Source organism: Polistes canadensis, unplaced genomic scaffold (assembly GCF_001313835.1).
Source record: "Polistes canadensis isolate GaletaPanama2010 unplaced genomic scaffold, ASM131383v1 scaffold_7, whole genome shotgun sequence".
NCBI classification, from domain to species: Eukaryota; Metazoa; Arthropoda; class Insecta; order Hymenoptera; family Vespidae; genus Polistes; species Polistes canadensis.
In genome coordinates, this window is record NW_014569554.1 from 451,739 (window position 1) to 463,282 (window position 11,544).

Consider the following 11,544-nt stretch of genomic DNA (forward strand, 5'->3'; position numbering starts at 1 on the left):
GGGGGGGGGACTATATGATCATCTTATTGTTGAAATATGCGCACGCATCGGAAAGAGAAGGAAAGTTTTGATGGGGGTGCAATGAACGGGAAAAGGTTAACCAACACACAACAGATAAAGACTTTTCAATATATAAGTAGCGTTTCCAATTCTACATTGAAACTTTTTCTTCGAATGAACGAGAAAGAGGAAAAAGAAAGGTATATTATATCGAGAAGAAAAAAAGGGATAATAATAAGGGCATATATCGTTTTGTAATTGAGATGAGAAGCACGTGGGCGATTCTACCCCCACCGATACACGACTGGAATAATACTTTTCTTTTAACAATTCGATCGATGCACCACCACCTTCCAAAAAAATCCTCTTTTATAAATTATTATTTTTTCATTCGTTAGGCGTTTATACAAAAAAGAAAAAGTAAGAAATATATGGCGGGTAATTGAAAATGTTCTTATCGTTAGTAGCTTACTTTTACTCGTTAATACTTATTTTCTTTCTTTTTTTTTTTTTTTTCTTCAACTAAAAATAAATTCCAAAGTTCGAAAACTCTTAACTAACGAAAGTTAAAGGAAAAAAAAAAAATAAGTAGAAAATAATGATACGTAAAAAGAAGTTATAGGAAAGAAGAAGCCAGAATATTCGATTACTCACTCATTTTTGTTTTCCTCGATTATTCCCTTCTACGAGGATACTTGAACCAATTATTTTCTTAGCCCCGAAGGAAAAATAAATATAAAAAAAAAAGTAGGACAAAGTAATAATTCGCGAATATAAAAGTATCAACGAAAGGACACGATGCTTACGCGAGAAGGAACGGTGGCGAACTGAAAAGGTGGTGGGTTTCGACGGAGCGTCATGCGCCCCTGGCTTTCGTTACGCTCGCGATCAGGACCCACCCACCTTCATTCAACCACGGATACCACCGACCAAACAGGGGTACACCGGGTTGAAGGAGGAGGGGAGATCTTGCCAACCACTCGACTCTTTTTCGTGCTCCCCCACCATTTTTTTCTTCTTCTTCTTCTTTTACTTTCTTTTCTTCTCAAACAATTTTACTTTAAAAAATACAAAATCATTCGACTTGTTTTTTATTTTTTTTCTGGATTGAATCTGCAAACAATTTGAACAACGAAGCGTTGTTTCCTGAATTTTTCTTTAATCGTAAATAAAAATTAGAGGAAGAATCTTTTTCATTTGTCGAATGTGAATCGACCAAAATAAAAAAGAAAAGGATATCGTGGCCCTAGTTTTTACCCCCACCCCACCCCATGATTCTTTTACTTTCTCAGAGAAACTTCTAGGACTACTTAAAAGTTCTCTCAAGGAAAATTAAGTAAATTGAAAACGTAAAGCAAACTCGAGGCGGCACACGGGTGTTGTTTTCGAGCTGGCGTCGTCGAGAAGGAATAACGAAAAAAAAAAAAAAACAAAAGGGGAGGATGTTGCTATCTTCTATTTTCCCCCATTCTTCAACTATTCTAATTTATCCTTATTGTCTAATACTTTCGATAATATATAAAAATTATTATTACGTTTCGATCTTTCGATGAAGTATCTCGTACCCAATCTAATTTCAATATTAATTAATTAATTAAATGAAGAAAATGTCTGTAATATTTAAATATAATCCAAACACGAAGTAACCGGTTTACGAGTTAAAAATGCAAAGATAAAAAAGTCAAGTGGGCAGGGGGAGGAGATACGAAAACTCGGTTATGTCGGAAGACTTAAAAAATACAACAGAAGAAAGAGACGAAGAGTTAGAGACAGCAAAAAAACAAAGGAGAAAAAAAAAGAAAGGAAGGAAGGAAGGAAGGAAGGAAGAAAGAAAGAAAGAAAGAAAGAAAGATGTATATAAAAGTAAGGTAAGGTAAGGTAAGGTAAGGTAAAGACAGGACAGGATAAGGTCCAGAGCGTACACCTGGCATGGCAGCTGTTCGGAAACGTCCGTTTGCCTTGGCTTCGAAGTTACCAGCACCTGTTTTTGGATTGCGTGCTGGTCGTAGAACTCGAACTTCGTCGAGTTTCTCGTCGTCGTCCTCGTCGTCGTCGTAGTTGCCAAAGTTGCAGAAGCAGCAGCAGCAACGATAAAAACACATGTCACAATACTATTCCTATTGTTACTATTGCGTTACTGCTGTGCTCCTGAAAACTTCATCGCGTGTACAGAAAGACCACGAGGAAAAGGGAAATCAAACGGATACGCCCCTTTTCCTACTCACCCCTTTTTTCCCTATATTGTTCTTTTACTTTTTTTTTCTCCCCCTCCCCACCCATCATTCTTTCAATTATTTATCTTTTCTTGATTCCCATGACTAAAATGTTGTTGGATTTAACCGTAATTTTTTTGTTCCGATCGTACTACGGGGATTTCATTTGAATTATATTATAATATTTGTCGTGAAGTATAATTGACGCGGTATGTATAGTTTGATATAATTAAATAATTTCTTAATTGGTTAGTAATTTTTTAGTTGGGGAGAATCAAGCAAATAGAAAACGTTCTTCTTCACGTCGTTGGATCATATTTTTTTTCTTTTCGAAAGCAGAAGTCCAAAAGTTCGATCTCAATGCAAAAAAAAAAAAAAAGAAAAAAGAAGCGAATATAAAAATGGTAATTTAAACGGTTCTACGCGATAATGTCGCGTGTTACTTTTCTTCTTTCTCATTTCAAGCTCATCTCCGTCGAGAAGACTCAACGAAATCTTCGTTAAAAAGTTTTCCTAGCAGAGAAAGAAAGAAAGAAAGAGAGTAATAAGAGTAAAAGAACTCGTGGATCGATGGAGAAAGGTTGTAAGTTATATAAGTTCGAAGGTAACTGTAGTAGAAAAGGGTCGATCGACCTTCGACTCGGCGTCGTACCTCTGCCTAATCTTTTTCAATCTTTTCCTTGTGGTTTTCTTTTTCATTTACTAAAGAAAATCAAATTCTTAAAAGAACAAAAAAGAAAATGGTCGGGACTTATTTTTATAACTGTTGCTGTTATTAAAAAGAAAAAGAATATATAAAAAAAAAAAAAAAACACGACGCGCTTAGAAATTGTAAAGAACGTTATTTTTGGAAGAGAATTCGAACGGGTGGGGAAAAAAAATGCCACGTGCCCAAAATGGCGTTATCAAAATGGCGACTGATAGGCGCCTTACGCGAAACTGGCGGGAACATTTGAAATCGTCTATCACATTCAACCAACGAAATTATTTATATTATTTATTAACAAAACAAAAAAAAATAAGATAAGATAAAAAGCAAGTGAACAATAACCGTCCAATCCGAATCATGATACTTGAGCAATAATAATAGAATTTGGTGAATTAATTGAATAATCAACTATACAAATTTTATTCCAATTCGAAGGTAAGATAAAGAAAAATGTAAATCAATGAATTTGGTGATAGATATACGAATGTATGTGATATATAAAGGCACATATATCTATATATATATATATATATATATGTGTGTGTGTTCGTATAGAGGAAGGTAGGAGTAGTCCCTCAAGTGGACGTCCGTTGTTTAGCTCGGTGCCCGTCGATATTGATCCGTCTCTCGACCCATTCCCATTTCGTCTCTCTCTCTCTCTCTCTCTCTCTCTTTCTCCTCGGTTCGTTCGCGATACGCAGAGAATTAGCTACGACAGAGTAGTAGCCGGGAATGTCGAACGGAATCGCGACGGAAACGCGACCACCACTGACGACCCCCCGCCCCATATCTCGAAAATAGAGATTTAGCTTCGCTTCCATCCTTGTTTATTAGGCGTCCACCTCCTGCCAACTGCAACCTACCCCTAAACTCTCTTTTTCTTTCTTTATTTTCTTTCTCTTTCTCTCAAACTTTTCTCACGTATACTAATAGAAAATTATCGTTATCGTTTTCGAACCCTAATTTATTTTGTTCGTTGGAGGGGACGGGGGGGGGAGGGAGAGGGTTCCTTTCGATCGAGTTTTAACGTTCGAAATGTTATTCCCAAGTTGTTGCGAGTCTCTAACGAAAATGTCAGTCTTTTTTTACGATATCCCATTGATTATTTACTACGACGTTTGCAACACATTCGTGGCATTTTATAACATTTATTTTCTACATTGAAAAATACTACTTTATTCATCTGGTTTTATTGACTTTTTTCTTTCTTTTCTTTTATTCGTTCGTTCGTTCTTTCTTTCTTTCTTTCTTTACTTTCTTTCAAGTCAACGACATCGAGAGAGGCCATCGCGTGTGCATAATTATCCTGCGTACTTTCCTGGAATTAATTTCGAGTCTCGCCGAAAGAGTCCTTTTTTTCTACCTTATTTTCTCTCTTCACCCTTTGGTAATCACCCTTTGGATTTTCAGTCACGTTCTATCGCGTTGGAAACGTTAAGAGATCCGTATATATATATATATATTTTCGAAAAGAAACAAATGGTTTTTTTTTTATCGTGCTACGCGAAACACGGAAGATAAGAAATTAACCCTTTACACTCGAGGGCTCCGCTATGGAGACAATAAAAAAAAAAAAAAAAAAAAAAAAAAAGAAAAAAAGAAGCAAATTCAATTTAGTCTACAACGTACCAACTATGACTTTTCTTTTATATATATCATTTACTTATTTAATATGTGAATATGATTTTTGCTGGNTATATATATATATATTTTCGAAAAGAAACAAATGGTTTTTTTTTTATCGTGCTACGCGAAACACGGAAGAGAAGAAATTAACCCTTTACACTCGAGGGCTCCGCTATGGAAAAAAAAAAAAAAAAAAAAAAAAAAGAAGAAGAAAAATTGAAGCAAATTCAATTTAGTCTACAACGTACCAACTATGACTTTTCTTTTATATATATCATTTACTTATTTAATATGTGAATATGATTTTTGCTGGTAATATGAATAAAAAAAATTTCAAACGACCCAACAAAAAAAGTAGTAACAATAAAACTCATTGCACGCGATTAGATATCAAAGATAATTTTTAAATCAACTAACCATGGGAAATAGAATAATTATATTATAGAACATAGTGAGAGATAAATGAACACGTTTGTAACGATAATACTGAGAAGAACAAAGCCGTTAGAGATTCGAAGCCGAATGCTAAAACCGAACATTGGAGCTAAAGCTTGGAGAGGATCCTCTCTGACAGTGACACCGTGGAAACGTGCTTTCCTGATGAACTTGACGCATGAACGATCTCGACTATCACGCACAGGGTTAATCACCAAACTCTCCTGGTTTGGATGACCTATTTGGATGCTCTCTAGCAGACCAACCACCGCAAAGTCCCGGATAGCTTTAGAATATAAACGTTTCCGATCAATTAATACGAATCACCCACTAAACCCCCTTCTCCTCCTCACCCCGCCATTAAAATAAAATCAATTTGTAGTAATTAATAAATGTGTTCCTTTTCTTGCGTTTCTGTGTTATTATACTTCGTTTAAGAAGAAGAAAATAATAAAATGGGAAAAATGAAGTTTCATTAAATGCGAGTAGATGATTGTTACTTATGACAAGGTATGATAGAAATCTAAAAGGACATAACCGGAGACCCTGTCTGGATGCGTTAGCCTACTCGTATAAGTCCTGTCTTAATTAGCTTTTCCAGAGTTGCATGCTGACAGTTGCATGTGTGACCACCACCGTCCGATGTGTACGACGGGCCAAATGCCAAACACACTGATCGTTTCTATTCGAGAAAGTTAATTAGACACACGATGACCGTTATATCTCTATCATCTCTTCCCTTTATTCTTGGCTCGGAATCACACCACTAATCATTTTTCCTCGGGAATTAACGAATTCATTTTCTGACGTGACAATTTTGCTCTTAACATTTGCACGCGCGCATCGCACGCAGAACACTAAGGACAAGATACCAAATGGGGAAATATATCATTTCGGGTAATTAATTAAAACCTTTTATACGTAAGCGTACGTTATTTCTATTTCAATGTTTAGAGAACAAATATTTAAAAACAATATATATATTTATATAAATTTATGCAACGAGCATCATTAATTATGCTACTAATTAATTTCATGTATAATGTATTATATTCGTATATATTTTGATCTCGTAAATATGGAAAAGTATCTTCTGATGGAATGATCGTATAGGTAATAGTTAAAAATATAACGTGAATCATACTTGAACGCATCGTTGGTAATATTAAAGAAGAACAAAAATCCTTGGGAAAAAGTATCCGAGTAAATCGATAGTCCGCTTCGATTCGATAGATGGTAATCGTTTGACTATATCTTCCTACCTGCGCATTCCTTTGAGAGAAATAAAAAGATACAAGGATGCAACAGACTTTATATTTGTTGCGTATAAGTGTATGTGTGTGTCGATACGGCAAGGAATCGATAAGCTTGACTACTCGAAAATAAATCGAAAGTCGGTGACGTCGCCGAATGGCAGTGCCGTCGTTTCGTTTTTCTTTCTGAATGGAAGAGACTAAGAAAAAGAGAAAAGGAATAAAATAGAAACAAGAAAATGGCCGGGACTCGTTGGTCGTTCGTTCGTTTACAACTCCTCCTCCTCCTCCTCCTTCTCCTCCCCCTACGCCACTTTCTTCCCTTCGATTCTTTCGACAAATTTAAGAATACCAACTTGAAAACGTTTCGTTTCTATAAATACGATATCCGAACCAGTTAAAAAATTCATCGCAAAATATGACACACTTCGTAATGGGATTTTCTTCTCTACCTTTTTAACAACTTTTATATTAGAATACAAATAAATAGTAAAATAAAAAGAACGAGTATATCGAAAAGAAAATGAAAAACGAAAGAAAGAGGAGGTGGGTGGTGATAGGGGGATCACAGTAAAAAAGGTGAAAACATAAGGAGCCACTTGGGCCACGTTATATATTTCAGAAGAAACCAGACACCACCCCTCACTCACCCCTGTGATGGTATTACGTGATCGACTTTCGAAAACCACCCCTTCCTCGACGTCATATCATACATTAACATGTTGTTAATTGAAATTATCTAATTATCGTACTAATACTCAAACGAAACTGATGAAAAAGCTCACGTTAGATAAATTTGTATTCGTTACACACAGTTAGAAATATTCAATTAATCAAATATATTTGATGTTTCAAAGAGTTTATTAACGTTAAGACGTAGGAAAATACAGCACTTTGGCTTTTTCTCATCTCTCATCAAGAAGGTGTGCTTTTATTCTCCAAGCCGAGACAGAAAATTCGTTCTTTCCCAGACAGAGGGGTGGTGTATATAACTTGAAGAAAGAAAGAACGTGCTCAAGTACGGTCTTCCGCGTGATTCTCTATCTCATAATAGAGACGTGAGATGAAACCTAGTATTTTAATACTACCGAGACAAAACAATTAACACAATAAGTAGTAAAAAATACTTTAAAGAAAATCCTTGCGAATGATCTTTTTTTTTCTTTTACTTATATACCACCACTATCTTTTAACGCGAAGTTTTACTACCGATTAAAATAAACAATACAATAATACTAATTAAACGAAACAGAAAAATGAAACGTTTGTATTTCCAATTTCTCGAAAAGATTCAATTAGTAATGTGATTCGAGTGCAAAAATAAAGGCGCAGGGGGGTGGGGGGAAGAGGAAAAAAAAACAAAAGAAACTACTTATACTTTTAGCAAAGTTGCAATTCTCTCGGAGTTTAATTATTTCTAGATAAATGATATAAGTATTAAACGCTTGAGTGATTAAAATAATGGGTACGTCGTTGATTCAATCGAAAAACTGTGATTTCTACGCGGTAAAGAGGAGGAGCCCTTCCAACTTTTCGAAAGCTCCAACTACTTCTTCTATTTCTTCTTCTTTTTCTTCTTCTTCTTCTTCTTCTTCACGGTGTATTTTTGAAGTTAAAGTAAACCATTCAGAGTTCGGAATATCCTCGGATAATCTCACCGCGAAGAACCTCAGCAGAGTAAAGAGCATGGCAGGGGGAGCGGACTGGGGAAAAGGAGGGAGGGAGGGGGCGTAAAGGAAGGTCGAGAATCTCCGGAGCAAGAAGCCACTAAAGTCGAATATTTCATCGTCGTTTGAACGAGCACAGACAACCGATTTCCACGAGAACGCATCCTTGGAATGTTTCTTACAGATTTATAACCAGCCCTTTACGATCCTTGTGTGTGTTTTTTTCCTTTTTTTCATTTATTTTTTACTCTTTCAATCTTCACAATTTACTTAACTTTTTACCCCCCCCCTTCCCCACCTTTCCTCAGTATAACTTCAATAAATATCATTTACTTTGGTTTACTCCGACAGTCAAAAATTTATTCGATTTTCGTTTAAATTTTAGATTCGAATTCATTTTTAAATTTATTTATTTATAATCCATTTGAAAAATAAATCTAAACAAATTCAAATTCAAAAAATGAACAGTTTGTAATATTTTTTGTTTTACCGTACTATAGCAACCTAATCCAAATTTAGTTCCAGCTGACACTTATGGAAGCCATAAGAATCGTCAAAGGGCTCCAATAGCAATCGTTAATTCTCAAAAATGACTCACCTCGCGTAGTAGTTTAATATTCAGGCCCCCCTTACCGATGACACAACCAGCCTGACTTTGATGTACCAGCATTCTTATATCGATCTCATCGTTGTTTCCCAATCGAGGACCATTCTTAAACAAACAAAAAATTTAAATAACTGAATATTTTTTGTGTGTTTGATTTAATTAATAATAATAATTATTAATTGTTAATACTAACCTCTTCCAGATTAGGTACAACCTCGTTGAGCACTGTTAGGACGGTAGGCAAGTCTGAGCTTATGGTCAGCACACTAAAATCAAAACAATCCAAACAATCAATTATTTTCCACATTATAATTAATTCCTATTTTCGTTGTGTGTTTTTTTTTTTTTTTTACATATATATACATCATATATATTTTTTCCCCTCCTAAATAAAAAATCGTAATCGACTGAAGTCCTTTTTTTTTAATCGTATTCTCCAAAACATTTTTGAACGTTATTTGATCGTTCTATTTTATTTTATATAGCCCTGGAATTAAAAAAGAATATAAAAAAAGATAAAAAAGACGAAAGAAAGAAAGAAAAAAGAAAATACAAACAAACAAAAAAAATATAACTTTTGTATCAAGAAAATATAATCTGGAGAAACTATTTTAAAAAAAATAGCAATCAATATTTTATCTTCTTTGATCTTTATTTTAGAAATATTTTATAACTTTTAAAAACCATCTCGAATAGAAAACAAAACAAAATAATAGAGAGAAAGAAAAAGACAGAGAAACGAGTAGAAGAAAAAGGACTTGAAAAAACGTAAGATTAATCAAATGTAATAATTACCAATAAACAAAAAAAGAAAATACAAATTATTTTAGAAAAAAAGAAAAAACAATTGGTCTGTGCAATAAGTGAAGCTAAGATCAACCTCGTAGCTGCAAACCCTTTTCTGAATAAAATTAGAAAGAAAAAGTTTGAATTATTTGGTGCTATTGCTGGTTAACATTTAACGTCAAAATTATTCTCGATATGTTAGAAGCATAATTATTATTATTATTATTATTATTATTATTGACTTCCTTCTAACGGGATTAGATTTTGGTTTTGGTTTCGTAAGAACACGATGAGAATAATCTAAACGCAGGTTCCTTGCCATTTTTATCGTTCATTATCGCACCACATGCATACTTGCGTTGTTAATAATGTGACGTTTTTTTATTTTTTATCCTTTTTCCATTTTTATTTGTACTATTAAAAACCCCGCAACGTAGGAATATAATAATTTAATTAACTCTTAGCAATTAAAGATTATTAATAATCGTATGAACGTCGGATATCGTGTTAGAAGACAATATATAAACTCGAAGATCGTGATAAGAGTACGACACATATATGATACATATATATATATATATATTCATGTATACGTATGTGCGTATAAATCATATTAATTACATGATTACGTACAATTAAAAAATTGGGGCATATTATTATTCATTTATTCTATTAAATTAATCTAGTTGTGTTTCTTCTCTATTAATATTATTATTATTATTTATTATCATAATGATTACTTTTTTCTTCCACTTCGTAATTTCTTTATGTCGTATAGGGTGTGTTCGTGCTCATAACGCCAATGTTAATTGGTGCCAAAACGTGAACGTAAACATTATCATTACCCAACCGATCAATTTTTTTTTTATTCTTTTTTTTTGTACAGGGACGAGAAGGAAATTGCGAATCATTTTTATTGTCTCTTTCTTGGTTCGGGTGCCGATCTTCTCGGGGTCGTATGCCTAAAAAATGTTTTATTACAATTAAACATATGCGTTAATTATTATTATCGGAATTCGCGAGAATAACAGCAGCCGGAAAACGACGTGCTGTAATTTCGTTGGATACTTTTTCAATCGAAAAAAAGTAAAAAGAGAATAACTTTTATCGAAGCAACTGGTTCTCGACTTAGGTTTTCTTTTCTTTTCTTTTTTTCCTTTAAAGGAATATCCCCGTGGGTAAAACACGTCACGCTTCGAATCCTATTCGTTGGGAAAAGAAAAAGCAAAAAAAATTATTCTGTAATTAATCTCACACACATTACCGACGACGTAATTGAAATATAATAATTTACATTTTTGTTCAAAAAAAAAAAAAAAAGAAATGCTGATTTTTAAACGATTCAATTTTTCCTTTCATTATTACCCATCAGTAATGTGTCGTTTATTCGTGGGTGTCTGTGTGCATGTGCGTGAACGCGTAGATTAGGCTAAAAATTCTTAAATGAATTACAAACAAATCAATTACAATATTATTTTCAAAAGTTTCTTGATTTTGATTTATCCAAAAATTCTGAGCCATATTTGTCTAATATATATGCACACACACACACACTAAGGTACTCATACATATTTACATATGAATAAAGTTTGGATAATGTACACGGAATTATTGAGTATCCTTCCTTGGTGAAATAATGTGCTAGTGGTGTGTGCGTATGTTTGATTTTAGCCTGATCTTTGCAACGAATACGTAGATTTTGCACACTAATGCCGTTAGTAGGCCAAATCCTAAAGCGGATAAAGAGAGGAAGAGAAGCTCGTTAAATGATTCACGTACGATGGTGAGAGAAAGACAGGTAGAAAGACAGGTAGAAAGAGAGAGAGAGAGAAAGAAATATAGTAAGAGAGAAAGAGAAAAAGAGAGAGAGAGAGAGAGAGAGAGAGAGAGAGAGAGAGAGAGGGCAAGTAGTTTCTGTTGGTAATAGAAAAACGCTTTTGCTTTTATGTCAAAAAAGCAGAAAAGGAAATATCCGGGACTCGTTCTTCGCAAAAAAAAAAAGAAAAAAAAAAAAGAGATAAAGAGAGAGAGAGAGAGAGAAAAGTGTGGAAAAACGGGCGAATGTTGAGCAAGTTTCGTACTCGCGGATGGTAAAGGTCGTGTATGTCTCTCTGCAAGCATGGGCGTATCTATCGTTGGTGCTTTTCAAAGCTTTTCAAAAGCATCGAGAGACCACGTCCATCATTTTGTGCTCGTTGTCCGTTCGTTCGTTCGTTCTCTTCACCACGGTCCTATGTTTGATAAAAAA

General features: G+C 34.2%; 1 protein-coding gene across 6 annotated transcripts in view; it reads right to left on the reverse strand.

The window, feature by feature from the left end:
* LOC106790264 (heterogeneous nuclear ribonucleoprotein K) overlaps positions 1-11,544 on the reverse strand; it is an 84,585-nt gene that overhangs the window by 17,759 nt on the left and 55,282 nt on the right. For all 6 annotated transcript variants that reach the window (XM_014755040.1, XM_014755048.1, XM_014755080.1 and 3 more), the window contains 2 exons: positions 8,704-8,776; positions 8,502-8,615 (listed from right to left, as the gene is read on the reverse strand). In XM_014755040.1, the coding sequence (XP_014610526.1) occupies positions 8,502-8,615; positions 8,704-8,776 (187 nt within the window). The remainder of the gene's footprint in view (positions 1-8,501; positions 8,616-8,703; positions 8,777-11,544) is intronic.